This window comes from Rattus norvegicus, chromosome 8 (assembly GCF_036323735.1).
Source record: "Rattus norvegicus strain BN/NHsdMcwi chromosome 8, GRCr8, whole genome shotgun sequence".
Classification (NCBI taxonomy): Eukaryota; Metazoa; Chordata; class Mammalia; order Rodentia; family Muridae; genus Rattus; species Rattus norvegicus.
Window position 1 is genome coordinate 97,545,902 of NC_086026.1, and position 16,184 is coordinate 97,562,085.

Genomic DNA, 16,184 nt, shown 5'->3' on the forward strand with positions numbered 1-16,184 from the left:
AATGTCTGCTGTCAGAAGAGCAGGCCTTTACTCTTAAGATAGTCAATACTGCAACTGGTGGGTGTTTTGCTTGTTTGTTTGTTTGTTTGGTTGGTTGGTTGGTTTTATTTTTTCTCGTTTGCTCTGTATGTAAATGGAAGAAATACTGGAAGGAAATAGATCTAAAGACCTTGCCAACTCTTTGAGGGAGGCAGTGTGAATACAAGAAACTGCAAAAGGGGGCAGCGGTCCTCATCACCACCTGAGAGAACACGGGCAGAAATCAGCTGCCTCTTTCTAGAACCAGGAAAAGGAAATAATTTAAGCAAACTATTAGCATCTTTGACCAGAAAACTTTTAAATGAGTAAAACTACAATACACAGTAGTAAACCCTGTGTTGCCAGAGATGTGTACTGGTTTTTTTAATAGTTTCTGTTGGTTTTAAGTATGTGTGTTCACTGCCACCATTTGAAAGGTATGCCTTGCTATAAACCAGGATAAAAGAACACAAAAATGAAAGTGTATACAAAGAGTTGAACCATTAGCACAGTCTAGAAAACTTTTTTTTCTTCTGTCTTCTTTAGTTCTTTAGGTTTTTTTTTTTTTTTTTTTTTTTTTTTTTTTTGACAAGGTTTCTCTGTGTAGTCCTGGCTGTCCTGGAAATTACTCTGTAGAACAAGCTGGCCTCGATCTGCCTGGGATTAAAGGCCTGTGCCATCACTGCCCAGCGGCTAAACAAAGTTTCAGTAGATGAGGAATGCCTTTTGCTCACTTCCTTGTTACTAGGTTCTGTCCACTAATTCTGATTTCAAAAGATATCAAAATCTACACTTTAATCATTGGTAAAGTTTCTAGCCTGGCAGAGTTTGTCTGCTTGTTTGCTTTGTTTCCTGAGCGATGCTAGGGTAAGGAGAGCAGCTGACGTGAGGTCAGCTTTCCGACTTCCAGGCAGGAACATGCCTGTTTTACATTTGGGGTTCTGCATGATGTTTCTTTTTTTTTTTTTTTTATTAACTTGAGTATTTCTTATATACATTTCGAATGTTATTCCCTTTCCCGGTTTCCGGGCAAACATCCCCCTAATCCCTCCCCCTCCCCTTCGTTATGGGTGTTCCCCTCCCCATCCTCACCGCATTGCTGCCCTCCCCCCAACAATCACGTTCACTGGGGGTTCAGTCTTAGCAGGACCAAGGGCTTCCCCTTCCACTGGTGCTCATACTAGGAGATTCATCTGCATGATGTTTCTAAGCCTCAACAGATTGTTTTTTAAATAATAAGTCCTACAGAACCTACAGACTTCTGAGTCCTCAGAGGTTCCTAGGCCGTGGGTCTGTTGTCCTTTCCTGTCTACATGCCTTCACTATGAATTTACATTACATGGGCAGGCACAGTCCCTGGGCTAGGCTCAATAGAAGAAACACACAGGAATGGTTTTGAGACTGTAGATGCAGTTAATTGAGTCCCAGCTTGTGTCTCGCTCCCCACCTGCAAACCTGCCCTGGTCCTTTTCCTATGATTTACTATTGCAATAGCACACTCTTTTCAAAGTTAACATAAAATAGCAAATGTCCACTTTTAATGTAATAGCCTCAACATCAAATCAACTTTTCACCCCTTTATTGAGCTGATTTTCTCTTTAGAAAATTGTCTTGCAATAGGTATCTTCCAGGGTTGAAAAGTTTCAACCTTCCTGTTCTCCAAGCTAAGAATTAAAATGTTGGTGGCTGGAGAGATGACTCAGCAGTTTAGAGCTCACAATTGTTTGTAACTCCTGTTTGAGTGGCTCTGACACCCTCACACATACATGCATGTACGCAAAACACCAATGCACATAAAGTAAATAAATTAATTAAAAAAAAAAAAGGATCAAAACGTCAGCAGCACTCAAATGGCAGCATCTAAAAACTCCAAGAGAAAAGTGATTCCCACAGCAGAACAGGAGGGGGGAGAAAAAGACACGAAATTTCATATAATTAAGCCAAAAGTGTACAGCCAATTCCAGAGCATTGGAGTGGAATGATTTGGAATGGAGGTAGTAAAGGGCTCTTTATTTTTACAGCCTTGTCTTATGAAGACTGTTCTCTCAAGGACATGCCTCCATTCAGTTTTATACGTGTCCGCTCATTTGTTTATACCCTTACCATGTTTTCAAAAGTGAATTTGGATGGGGTATAATGAAATGGGGTGCAAAAACTGATTGATAAATGCCTGTGTTCACACATTAACTGATAATGTATTTTAAGAGTCTATAGAAAATATAGTGTATCCCTGGAATTTTTGAGAGAACACGAAGCAAGCTCAGTTCTTCTTTATCATCATAGTATCACCATTTGTTTCTTAGTGAGTTAGCAAATGCAAAACTGGCAAGATGGCTCAGTAAGGATGATAAGTGCTGCCAAGTCTAACGACCTGAGCTCCTTCCCTGGTAGAAGGAGTGAACGGACTTCTGCGAGTGTACTCTGACCTCTAGGCTTGCGCAGTGGCATGCATTGACCCACAACCACCCATTCTCATAAATAAATAAATAAATAAATAAATAAATAAATAAATAAATAAATAAGATAAACCGTCCCATTTATAAGAATAGTAAGACAACAATATTTTTCTTACTGAGTAGGATACCTCGGACCACCAGCCATTCAAAAAAAATGAGATCATAATTATAGCTTAAATAATCATACCTTATGTGTACTCTCTATACTATCTGTTCTGTTTAGACAGGATTTGGTCAGGGGACTAGCTATAACATTAGAAAAGGCATACAGACCTATATTCACAAACGGAGTGAACTCATTTATAGGCTTCTTTTCTACTTTAAAGACTAGAGTTGAGGGGCTGGGGATGTGGCTCAGTAGTAAAGCACTTCTGCTGGCCTTAACCTCTATCACTGCTAATTAGTTAATTATGAAATAGATTTGTATCAAAGGAAGCATAGTTCTTTTTCTTACCCCCCCCATTGGATAGTTTATTTATTTACATTTCAAATCTTATTCTCCTTCCCAGTTTCCCCACTGTAAACCCCCTGTCCCATCCCACCCCCCTGCTTCTATGAGGGAGAAGCCTACGTCTTTATCTGACAGCTGGATAGTTTGACAGATGGGGCTTCTAGTTTTTCAAAAGTTCAGTGGAACTTGTTGATGACTGGGGGAAAAATGTTTTTTTTCTAGATGACAAACTGTCAAGATTGGATTAAGCCAAGCAAAGGACCTAAAAGGACCAGATAACAATGCCCCTCCCTGGGGTGGGGATTTAGCTCAGTGGTAGAGTGCTTGCCTAGCAAGCACAAGGCCCTTGGTTCGGTCCCCAGGTCCGGAAAAAAAAAAAAGAAAAGAAAAGAAAAAACAAAAAAACAAAAACAAAAAAACAAAAAACAATGCCCCTCCCCACATCCCCAATCCCTCCCCTCTCCCCCTACCCCTTCCTACAAGCCTTACAACACCAGCTATGCCTCGGTTTAAGTAGTGTGGAAACTATCAGTTAATCACAGGCATAGTAGGGTTCTCTTTTGTTCTTCTGTGACACTGTGTTTCAGGCCCTTTTAAACGCACTCTTTCAAGTTTGCCAGCTGCCTTGTGTCTCTAATTCCAATACCACCCATGAGAAAACAAGGCCGCGGGAGTGGAACTGACTTGCCAGGGAATCACAGATGTGGCATCCTTCTCAACCACTTCAACTTCCTTCCCAATGAGAAAGCTCAAGCACTGTTCCTGCATCATCTTGCTTCCCCATCTGACTTTTCAAGGAGAAACCATAGGAGAGTGTAGGCACGTGTGACAGGAAATCGTCAGCAGTGGAGACACACGCACTCCTACAAGCCTATGAATATAGCTCTGAGACAGAGCCCATTTCCAAAGCATCCCCAGAACTACAGATAAGAAGTTGCTGCAGCTCAAAGTGCACCCTCAAACCTCTTCTCCTTTTAAGAGAAATGCTCAAGGAAATGCTTTCCTCAGAAGACAGGTTCCAGGAAAACAAGGAAACATGCATGAGGTAAGAAACTATCACCCAAGCATAGGACCTTCCTATCCAAGGGAAGGCCAAAAGCCACCCTTGGTTTGTACCAAAGCTATCATAAGGTTACCCAGAATCCCCAAGGATCAAAAGGATCTACAAAGTTATCCCAACATTCAAGGATGAGCTGTGGCTCTGAGGGACATTGCCACTCTGAATCTTCCTTAATTTCCTTTTCTGAACCAAGTCTAGTATTTGAGAAGCTAAAAAGTCACTCTGGGGAAATCATATCATCTCCTGCGGAAGCAAGTCTAGTCAATGCCTACAAGACTTGGCTTACCTGGGATCACTTTATGCTAATTTAATAACGCTCCCAGGGCCCCAGAGTTCTCCAGTCACAAAGCTGCATATGCGTGGAAATGTTAACACAGTAAATTGGAGAGGGTTAGGTGACTGAGAGATTAAAATGTAAGAAAGGAATCTGGGAAATTAAACTCTGTCCTGTGCGGTTTTATTAGAGGTGACACTGACTTCTTTTAGAATTGGTGGAATGACAGAAGTGAAAAGACTGCAAAAGCTAAAGCCCCCAAGGGTCTCTGCTTAAGCCCCACCACACAGCACTGCCTGCAGTGACCTGAGCTGCAAGCAGCACAAATACAAGCATTTTCCCAGTCTCTAATCTGCTTTCACTCGGGCTCAGCTAAGAGTCCACGCAGCAGAGGACTTCCTGTACTCTTCCTAGGCTTCCTGTGCTGGGATGACTGTACTCTAGGAGCAGCAGACAGGGAACCCATCTGTGAGGGCTCCTTTCTCACCCCACGGAGGCAAGAAACTCACAAAACCAGTTTCTGCCCAGTGTCCTTGATCATTTAACAATCTTCAAGAACACATTTTTCCCCCCAAGGAATAATGTGGAAAGGCCTTCCCCTCCAGTCAACTGGACACTAACATTCACAAGGCCATGCCCTTGCTTCTTAAGGTCACAGATCTCTTGTGCCCCTATGGACGCCCTTTCAATCCCTTGATTAAACAGTACATCTTGTCACAACTGTAAAAGAACACTTCACTAGTAGCCAGAACACTTCATTATTGTTGTTGTTGTTGTTGTTGTTGTTGTTGTTGTTGTTATTTGCTGCATTTAGAAACTTTTCTAACAGCGAGATTCTTTAGGTCCATGTCACTGAACTTCAATTTGGAACTATTCTTTTATGTTTTGAACAAATAGTGTGTGATGGTTAATTTTAATCTATTGACTTGGCCAGGACACTGTATCCATATTTTTAAGCAAATAGTGACAAAGATATGGCTGTGGAAATATGGCTTAGAGACAAATACTTAATCAGTAGACATGTGAAAAGCAGATTAGTCTCTGTAGCAGTAAGTGGCCATCGTCCAATCAGTTGAAGGCTCTAAGAGAAAACAGAGTAAGGTCCCGGGAAGAAGAGAAAATTCTGATAACAGACTAGCTTTAGGTTCAAGTCATAACTTCAGTTCTTCCTAGGTCTCCAAAAGATAGAAGTGGCCCACTCTCCCACAATGACGTGAACATGTTTATTCTCTATCTCCTCCCCCATCCCTCTCTCCTCTCTCTCCTACCTCAATCTCTTTCTTCTCTCTGACTCCTCTCTCACATACAAATACATAATATTTTTCCTGTATGTATGTATTATACATTATACATAAAATATACGTATATTATACATACACACATACATATTATATTTTCTGGGAAATTTCTTTTAGATAAAAACTACTAAAATTAGAAATCTAAAAACACAGATTACTGAATCTACACATAAAACTTTTTATGGTACATACTATATATAAAACCAGCGCCCTTAACTAAAAGTATTAGAACTGTAAGATGACTATGTTGATATAAATTCTTTATCAGTTAATGGTTTAGGGCACAATTATCTTTTTAAAAAATATAATCTTAAAGTGTAGAATTCAGGACACTCATTTGTGTTTTGAAAGTAAGCAGCACCAAATAGCATTCAGTCTAAATCCCCTACTAAGGGGGAAAACAGACCCTTTCCGATGAGTGCACCAGCAACAGCTCAGACAGAGGAAATTGTGACACGTTTCAGCACAGTAAGCAAGTGAACAGTAGCTGTAACAATTTGATTGTGGATTTATAAAAGTAAAGAAAAAGAAAATAAAGTTGTCTACTAAAATAGAAGAAAAAACAAAGTGTCTATTTCCTCTGATTCAGTCTGAAGTCATAAAAGTGGCCATAGTTTGTCATGTCCTTAGCTGTGCTTTAAAAGGCAGACACTGCATTTGCAACAAAAAGGTGACCATCCCAAGGTTCCCATCAAGGTGATGAGACATCTAGACAGCTGCAAACCACAGCACAAGCAATAAATTAATGTTCATTTCAGTTTTATTTTGTGACTCGTTTATAAGTAACCTGTGTGTGCTCTTTGGCTGGGAAATAATGAAGTTGGTATTTCTTTCCTGTATGCATTATTCAAACAGCATGTCAGTTCTTCTGAATCAAAACTCTAACAACAATACACCTAACAGCAATGCTAGCTTTGAACAGAAATCAACGTTATCCAGAGTTAGTGAGTATTTAAAAAAAAAATTGCGCAGAACCCTGCCTAAAATCAGCAAGCTGTTAACAACGACTGACTGTCTTTTCTGAGTGGTTGGACTTGATCCACGTATCAAGTTTCAGCAGTTTTAAGAGTAAAGGGAACTGTAACATACTTCGACACATTAGATGTCATTGCAAAACAATTGGGAACTTGCAGATGGAAGGCACAAACAGAGTAAGCCCAGGCCGTGAGCCGCATCTGGGAAAAGAGCTGGATGCGTAGAAGACTTAATAAATCATCCCTGTTACCAAACTTCCAAACACAGTTCAAGTATAATAATTAGCCCCTCATGGGATTTCAGATAATTTTTTTTTTTTGGTCTCTGCCTTGGTTCCTTTAAGTCCAATACAAAGCAAATATCTGGTTTAAGCTTAATAAATGCTTCATGGGACACTTCAGCTACAGACATGGTCTCTGATACAAATACATACATTGATTTGGCATATATTGTTTCCCCACTGACCAAAGGGAAAGGAGTGTCACAATCTCAGCAGTTTTCAGCTAGGCTCTGGGTTGTCACCTGATGGTCATGCCAGAGAGGCTGTCTACTTACATGGCCTTGGTCATCCAGTTCGTTGTTGGTAAGTTTCAGCTTGTCGAAGCTGATCACTTGTCTCATCCAAGTCTCCCCAGAGGCCGGTGAGTCTGGATGAATGTATACTCGGGGTGGCACCGGGGAATCAGCATTTCCTGCCACCATCCATTTAGAGCTGTGGTAAACATATCTACATGGCAAAGACAAGACTATCAGAATGTGAACTATTTCTTGTAATTAACAACTCAAAGCAAATGTGCACCCTTTTCTAAAAGTCTAACACAAACTTATTTCTCTCCACACCCAAAAGAAACCTTTAAGCAAACTTTTGAGTTTGTACTATGAAGCCTTGTATAACTCAGAGTAAACATCTTTTTGATGGCTTAGTGAAAATATACAGGCTGTCTCCTCCCATAAATGCCACATATCGTGATCCTAACGTATTACACATACAATAGACATAATTTACATTCTGGTAGTTTTCATCTGAATAGTTAACTGACATGAAGACAGTACGAAACTGTCACTCTCACCTCTGAGTAAACCTACTTCAGTGTCTTATTTTAAAGTTTTTTACTTCCTGAATGATAACTTCCCTTCTCAGGCTCCATACAGCCTGGTGGGATAAAAGTGGAGAGGTGAGAGAAAACTGTTACATTGTTTTTTGGGGAGAAAAAAATGTATCATTTTAACATGTAGGACTGTTTTTCCCAACATAAGCATAGAATAAAATAATTCAGGATAATTTAAATTTTTTGAAGAATCATAAAATGTAAGGCTATCATTAATCTTTCGTGCTTCTCTTTCTTGACCTTCCAAGAAAATCACTTCAGTTAGCAAGTTCTAATTTCCAACTATCGATACTCAACATGCAAGGCACACTTGTATAGACCTGCCAATTAAGATTATTTTCACAGTTAAAAAACATAATAGCCTACTCTGTTTCTTTTTAAATATTCAAAAATAAATTGACTCAGCAATAAAAACATTCAAGCAATAAAATTTCCAGGAATAAATAAAATCTGAAAATTCAAGTGTACAATTCAGATTATTATCGCAGTGTGAATCTAAAAAAAAGAAAATAGAAAGTAGGATATTGAAAAAGTGACATGAGATTATACATTTAGATATGCTTTATCCTATTCACGTGTTAAAATACTGCACAAAATTTATGGTGATAACTTTCAGGTAAGTCAGAAACACCTGTGTGTCAAACGCACATCTTTTTACAACAGCACGAAACGTTTTCTTACATCCATATTTGGTGAAGCTCTTTGTCTCAGCTGTGGTTACGCATTTCAGTGAACTCAATTTTAAGCTCAATATCCCTTGTAGATTTTAATTCCTTCCCTTGAAGCAAGATATATATGCAGAGCATTTAAATTTTTAAAACTGTACTTTAATTGGCATGGTATGGTTTTAATAAATAAATTCCTATGAGCTATTGTGATTGTTGATTTTTTTATAACGTTTTTAACCAAATACCATTCTTTGTCAGAGAATAAGTCAAAAAATAATTTCTGGTACCCATGGAAAAGTTGGAAAATAAATAGAAATCTTAGAGATACATAAAAAAAAAAAATACCGGCACTTCAGATAAGACTTGGGCTACTACCAAAATAAATAAAAACGTTCTATCAAAACCTTGCAAAATTATGTGCACTAAATGGTTCAACATCCAACATGCCCTAAGAAAATAAATTGTACATATAAACTTTCCTTGTAAAACATGCTAATTACCAAAGCCAAATGTATCCTAGGAAGCAATGGTGGAAAACAAATTTGTGTTTTACAGTTTGATCTGTTAAGATGTAAATTTCGTTGCTTACTGTAACAGTATATATAGATCTAAAGTATATGGGCAAAGCTTGAGGGAGGAACAGAATAGAAACTTGAAAAAGGAAAGGGTAACTTGGAAACTCATTAAGAACTATGTCATCTTCCTCAGCACAAAACTCAGATTAGAATATGGACTTTAAATCGTATGTGATTGCTGAATAAACTTAATGCATTCTGCTTTCTGCTAGTTATTGGTAATGTTAGCAAACTCCCAAAGACTTACGGAATTAAAGCAAATCATTCAACTTAAATAAAAAAAAAAACACAAATAAAACTACTATGTTTAACACTGTCAGTATTTCATATGCTCATATGTAAATTTAAAGCTGGATACTTTGACATCAAAAACTTGCCTTCAGCAAAACAAGCACCCATTTTTTTAAAGTGATAAAAATCAAATAATTTCATTTAGACATATACTAAATGGCAGAAAAAAAAGAAAATAAAAAGACCTTTCAGAGGCCCTTCTTCTATCTTCCAAACTCTCAAACTTCCTTTTAAACAATTTAGCATTTTAAACCCTTCTGATAAACAAAAGGCATTGTCATTGAAAAATCCCTAATTCTCTCTCTTGCATAAATGGAAGCAAAGGCAGTTTGAAACTAAAGAACTAATGTATCTTTTCAGAGTTCACTTGATGCCTAGACAAAAGTATTCTGTTCCAAAATCCTCAAATTATAGAAAACTTTAAAAAATTGTCCATTCCCAACCTGAAAAACAAGCCAGGGATAACAATTTACTACAAGTTTAAAGATGGTTTCTTGTCACAATGAAATTATGAGATTTATTTTCTAACTTGTAAACATGTTTTTCAAAAGTCAAATTTATATGACTTTTACTATAACAGGAAAATTAGCATAAGATCAAAATAGGAAAAATATAACATTTACCATAATGTGAATCTGCAAACATTGCATTAAGACACTTCCTATCAAAATTCTAACTGAAATTTTAGCGGACATTAAAGATACATTCACTGTAACAATGCTGGACTGTCCCCTGCTCAAAGTTCCAATGACCAAAGACATCTCTTCATGTATTAAAAGCTAAACAAACACTGAGTTTCCACATACCCTGGGGGACAAGGCACCAACTGAGTTGTAAGAACCCATAGGTGTTTAGATCAGGAATCTGGGAATTCTACAGACTGTGAAACAAAGATCATAGGCTGGATAGGACAGGCACAAGCTGCAGAGCCCTAATGTTGCCGCTGCTCTGCCTGTAGCCATCAGTCCTACCTGTATCTTTTGTTGTCCACGGGCACAATATCCATGGCAATGTAATATTGTTGGTGAGGATCTAACCCGGAGATCTTCACTCGCATCGCTGGAAACATGCGCCTGTTTGCAAGGGAAGGGTTTGGTTTTACTTGTGATTAAGAATAGAGACTGAATAAACCCAAGAAACGTCCATTTTTTTTAATGTAGACAAACTTACAATATTCACTTTAATAACATAATTCTGGGTTCAGAACACAGGATATAGCAAAACTACAGCCTTTAAAATTGTGACTTGTTGTGCTGCGTACACGCGTTCCGTGTTTAGTGAAACATCAGTGTATCTTAAACACGAAAGGACTTTACAGTAAAGAAATGCTGCTTTTGAGACAAAACCAACAAAGCCTATTTACCTTCCTACGAACAGTGAAATGCGTCAAATGATACAAACTTCAAATTGCTGAAAGCGATAAAATATATTATAATGTGAAATTTTAAAGGGGGTTATAAAAAACCCACAAGGAGCCAATGTGCCATGCTATAACCAAACAATATGTTCTTTATTGAGACAGGACTTCCTGTCTGCAGCCTGGTAAGGTAAGTGCAAAAGGCGCTCTAAATTTGAAAGGTATAGTAAAACTTCTTTATTGGAAGCAGAAACTAAACACAACGTATATTTATGAATCTCCTCCCCCCCCACACCACAACCCCAAGATGTTTTCTTTTCTAACCACAATTATTGCTAATTAAAGCAAACGAAAATTCCATTTTCCCTTGACTTCCCAGATATGTGTATCAAAGGAGATGCTGAAGTAAAGGCACGTAATCCCTTTACAAAGAGCACAGAAGCAAGAAATACGCAGCACCTTAGCATGCATTAAAAACAGCATCAGTTTCGCCCTTTAAAAAAGCTTTCCTTTAATGATTTATGTCTAGGACCCTCCAACTAATCTCATTTCTGTTCATTTAGCCTTATAACACAAATTTATTTACCGATTTTTTTTCTACAACAGCGCTATTAAAGGCCACTGCCAGTGAAAAGAAAGTCCCTAAGTATTAACTAAACAGGAGAGCAGTTTAATATGCTGGCTGTTTTAGTGTTCTTTCAGTGCACCTGTAAGATAAAGAGGCAAGGTCTTTAACTACATCCTTTATAAGACAACTGTTGCTTTGTGCTGCTGAAGAACGCATTTGGATCATTAATAAAAACTTCCCTGAGAATGCAGAAGGTAGCATATGGATTCAATAAAATATGTTTTTGTAATTTCTAATAAGTTTGGATGCTTTTATGCTACCCAGGTTTTTACCATGTGTACTCCCTGAAAGAGTTGTGTGTGCTTTTTAAAGAACCTTTAAAGGGATCGTATTATTCTTAGATTTCATTACAGTAAATGAGTTGAAAACTTGAAAGTGCAAGTTTCTTATGCCGACCCCAAATTAATTTGATGAGGCCAACAAATCCATTTATTTGACTAATGACCCATACACAAATTACACAGTCTAGAAAAATTAACTTCTTTCCAAACGTTTTTGTATTCTGCAAATTAAGGTAGTGGGGCTGATTTCGTGTGTGTGTGTGTGTGTGTGTGTGTGTGTGTGTGTGTGTGTGTGTGTGTGTGTTGTCTACAGTTTTAAAACTCAGAGTAATGATTCTTATCGCAATACATGATTAAACACGACCATGGTGACCTTTCACGGTAGCCTAACATCAGAATAGCACAATACACCCTTGGGCTCATGGTGCTTCCTAATCTAGAAGTTAGAAATTTTATAAAAAAAAATCAGAGTGTGCTAAAAAATATATATTTAAAATATAACTAAAGCGGGAGGGGTCATCTATTACCTAGTTCAGAACTGATAACTAGAGCCTAAGTAAATGCATAGACTGAGGTACACAAGTAACTAGGTCTCACTCCCTCACTCAGAGCATGGATCCTGGCTCGCTAAGGCTGTAGCACCCATCTTGACAAAAGATCTCTCTGACTTTAACAAGACCGGGCCGGAATGCGCCCTTCATCGACAGCACTGTCTGGAAAGAAAGCAATGAAGATTTAGACAGGGAGCTACTGTCTGGGGCTTTGTGGGGTGGGTCACGGCTGCGGCCAGGCGAAGGGTAGGGTGAGGCCAGAGTCCCAGGAGACCTGGAGACTCAAACTTACCTGCCGGCTTTGGTGATGATCATCTCGGTGCCTATTTCGTGAAAGCGTTTCCAGAGTTCTGCTCCTTGCAGATCCACTCTTGGGGCCTGTGGCGCGGGCAGCGGGGTCCCCGGCCGTGCCAGGCCAGGTACCGGAGACCCTTTCGGGGAACCTCCCGGGGACGCCAGCGGGGAAGCGCCCTGCAAGAAACCGTCCTCACAGCTGCCTGGACAGCAGAGGGCAGAGACAGGGAAGCAGTGAGGGCGAGAGCGGCCTGGAGAATCAACTCAGGGCCAGGCCCGAGGACAGCTGCCTGCAGTCCAGCAGCGCCGGGCGATCAGAGCTGCCTTGAGGCCTCTAGGGTCCCACCAAGTCCGCATGTCGCAGAGCCAGGTCCGCGGACTCCCTGCGCAGCAAACGCTACGGAATCTGGGACCGGTCCCGAGCGCACTATTTCGGGGCTCAGATCCCGCCGCTGCCTCTGCCCCGATCTGCTCCGGTCACCTATTCCTCCCTTCGCCCCAGGCGGCCGTCTGGCCTCCGGGCCTGAAGCGAGGCACCTTCTGGAAAGTTCCCCAAATCCCGCTCCCACCAATCCTCCCAGCTGCTGGCTCTCCAGGCCTCGCCGCACAACGGATACAGAGTGAGAAAAGCCAGCCCCCGGGCGCCTGGGCTCGGGCGGAGCAGCGCTCCGCATTCCGGAGGGCAAAGAGTGTGGGCGAGCTCGCTGCCGCCTCCCGGGTTGGCGCACCCAGCTTCGGGGCATCTGATGCGGTTTCCGCGCTTTAGCCCGCGCCCTCCCGCACGAACCACGGGGGCTCCTAAAACTTAAGAGAAGCGAAAAGCAGCAGCACCCCTGGGCTCGAACCCTCCGGGGCGCAGGGACAAGGACGTCGGCAGCCCGCCGGGCCCGGCTGAGAGCCGCGGATTGACGGTGCGCTGGGCCGACGGGTCAGTGTCTGACCTCCGGGGCTCGGCGGCTGAGGCCGGGGAGGACCGGGCGAAGCTCAGGTTCGCGGGATCCGGGCGGGGACGCACCGGGAAGCCGCTGGGGCGGGAAGGGGTCGACTCACCCGCGGGTCCGCGGGAAGCACAGCTCCGTTCGGCGTCCGTGCAGCTCCGCGCCGGCCCGGACGCCGACCCGGCTGCGGGCGGCGGGGGAGCCGGGTCTTCGTCGGCCTCGGTGCAGCGGTGTTCTCTCGCGCCTCCGCCACGGCTGCAGCCTGCGTCGTCCACCGCCCCGGCCGCCTCTTCCGTGGCCAGCTTTCTCCGCTTCTTTTGAAGCTGTTGCTGCTTTTCGGCGCCGATCAGTGCCTCCACCGAGAAGGCATGCGCCTTGAGGCTTAGCATGCTGCACGGTGAGCCCCTCCGCTTCTCCGCCATCCCCGCCGCCCCGAGCCCGCCCGCCCCTCTCTCATATACCCGCGGCTGGGGCGCACGCACGCGTTCGCCCTCCTGGCCCCACCAAACGCTCCGCAGCTCCCGAAGCCTCCCGAGATCTGTTCCCTTCCTAGCCGCGGGCAAAAACAAATTTGCCGTTTCCTCTTTCTCTCCGGCGTTGGGATCCGAGGAAGCAGGAACGCGGCCGCCAAGTTTCCTTCCCTCTGTCTCTCCTTCGAGCTCAGTGGTGCACTTTTTGACTCCCAAACCCTCCACCTCCTCTTGCTGCTCCAAGATCTGCCTCGACTGATGCGCCCGAGAGGACTAACACGGGGGAAAAAAAACACTCTGCGGACACAAATTAGGGATTGTAATTGAAATTTGTTGCCTTGATCTGTCAGCACTTCCAGGCAGGAGAGCGGTGGGAAGAACTTGCTCATTAGTGTCAATAAAGCGGCGGGGGCCGGTCCTATGGAGCTGTCCATCACCGAGACAGCTCACCAATCAGAAGAAGGACTCCGCTCAGCCCGCGCCCACTTCCTTACAAGGTCGGAAAATCTCGGACAGAAAAGCGCCGCCATCTGGCTCGTCTGTGCCAGCCTCTTGAAAGCTGAACCCTCTTTTGAAGACACCCACCAACCCAGTTCAGACCCTGCCTCTCATCAGAACCAGGAAAGGCTGAGCCTCCTGGTTTAACGGAGAAAAAAGAACCACAATTAGCAGTAGAGAGGATCTTTCAAGGACCCCTAAATCTCTGATCCCACATCCCTATCCCTGGGCTACAAAGTACATTTGAAGGGGGCAAGAACTCACAGCATATTTGTCAAACATATTTGTCACATCTCATTTAAAAATCCCTGTGCTTATTGATGCCCACTGTGCGTAAAGAGTGACCCCGGGCTTCAAGCTTACTCCGTAGCTTTTTCTTAGGTTAGATGACTTTAAGCATATTTTATTTTTTTAATTTAAAAGTAATCATTATAGTATCTCTCAATCCTTCATATAAACTATCCAGGAAAGGTGTCTCCTTTCTAGAGACGCCCTCGGAGTAATTGTTTTAAGACGTAGTCGTGGGATTTTAATTCTGTTTTTAATGATATAGGTTTATCTTCAAAACTTCACCAAGTAAAGCATGCTTTATGAATTTTTGTATGTTTTTTATGAATTTTCTGTATGTTAAAATAGCTTCATATTCATATTGGGCCTTTAAGAATCGGTGTATTTCTTTGAAATAAACTCGAAAGAAAGCAGAATTTGAAATTGAACGACTGCAAACATGTATATGCAGTTCTGTTGTTTAAACTCAACACTTTCTTAGGATTAACAGGATATGGGTTTGATGTGAACACAAAAATCTCTTGTAGAATAAAATTCACTACACGAACCTTTAGTATAAAATATGCCACGAGCGATTCGTTTTGTTTCATTTTGCCTTTCCTCCCGTATTCGATGTTCATGTAAACACTGTAATGCTCAACTTTTTTCTGGCTTCTCTTCAACATTCAGGAAAATGGCTTCTGAAAGTAGTGTCACCCCTGGAGCCAGTAGTTTGTTTTTAAATCGTAGATTAAGGAAACCCGCAATTCCTTCAGGGCTCAACTGCTGAGAAAAGATGGAACCAAGCGAGGGTGCCTAGAAGCGCATGTGGACCCGGGCCATAAAGGACTTAGTAATATCCTTGTTGCGGATGCAAATTTTAAGTGACTGAGAAATGCGTTCAATTGGAAGACCTTGTTTTATTCGGGGGGATTGGGAGCCTGTGTCACTGACTTGGAACTATCCGGAGAATCTCGCAAACTCAGCACTGTGCAGGATGGTGTTGTGTCCTAAAGAGTAAGTTCAACCCGGTTAGTGAAGTTTGGCCTAAAGCGGGGAGTCAACCGGAAAGCGTGAGGAAGCGGCCTGGAAAGTTTGGGTTGGTAGGGATAGTCTAGGGTGTAGTGGGATTCAAATGTCTGTGGAGTTTACACACGCAGCTCCTGGCCCTGCGTGAAGCTCCCGAAGCGCGTGCGAAGCTGTCTTCAGTCCCCTGCCCGCTAAACTAGAGCGCCGGGCCCCAGCCCTGGGCCCTTATGGATCCTGCAATGGAGTGGTTTTCCAAGCAAGCCCGGCTTGCAGCCTGGGAGATTCATAAATTCTATGGCCCCGGGGGTGGAGTCACTAAAAGGTTTCTGGCCTGCTGGACCGCAGGAGGAGGCTGAGCGGCTGGTTCCAAGAAACCTCTGGGATTTCCAGACCGGAAGCCTACTTTGTAGTTAGGATCATGTCCCTTTAAATGCCACGCAGTCCAAACTGGCTTGAGATGTTTAAATAGGCCTTCTAGGGTGTCCGGGGATCACAGGGTCCCAAGCCGTCCGTGGTCCCTCTGCATCTTCTTCCAACTTTACCCCTGGCAGCTGGAGCCTCAGGCTACAAAATTTGACTTGGGTTCATATAACAAACTGGAAAGCGATATTACAAACTGGCAAGAAAAAAATAAAAGCAGTCCCAATGTATACAAGTATGCGCAGAGCGCAGAGGCAGAATGAGGGCGCTAGCTCC

General features: G+C 42.4%; 1 protein-coding gene across 2 annotated transcripts in view; it reads right to left on the reverse strand.

The window, feature by feature from the left end:
- Positions 1-14,087, reverse strand: part of Tbx18 (T-box transcription factor 18) — a 28,029-nt gene extending 13,942 nt beyond the window's left edge. Inside the window, exons 1-4 of one of the 2 annotated variants that reach the window (NM_001108173.1) lie at positions 13,337-14,064; positions 12,285-12,489; positions 10,147-10,248; positions 7,088-7,259 (exon numbers count right to left, since the gene is read on the reverse strand). In NM_001108173.1, coding sequence (NP_001101643.1) covers positions 7,088-7,259; positions 10,147-10,248; positions 12,285-12,489; positions 13,337-13,646 — 789 coding nt within the window. In that variant the 5' untranslated portion in view covers positions 13,647-14,064. Of the gene's footprint in view, positions 1-7,087; positions 7,260-10,146; positions 10,249-12,284; positions 12,490-13,336 lie in introns of both variants that reach the window. The other variant, XM_063265562.1, reaches the window with a different exon arrangement.
- Positions 14,088-16,184: the final 2,097 nt, after the last annotated feature.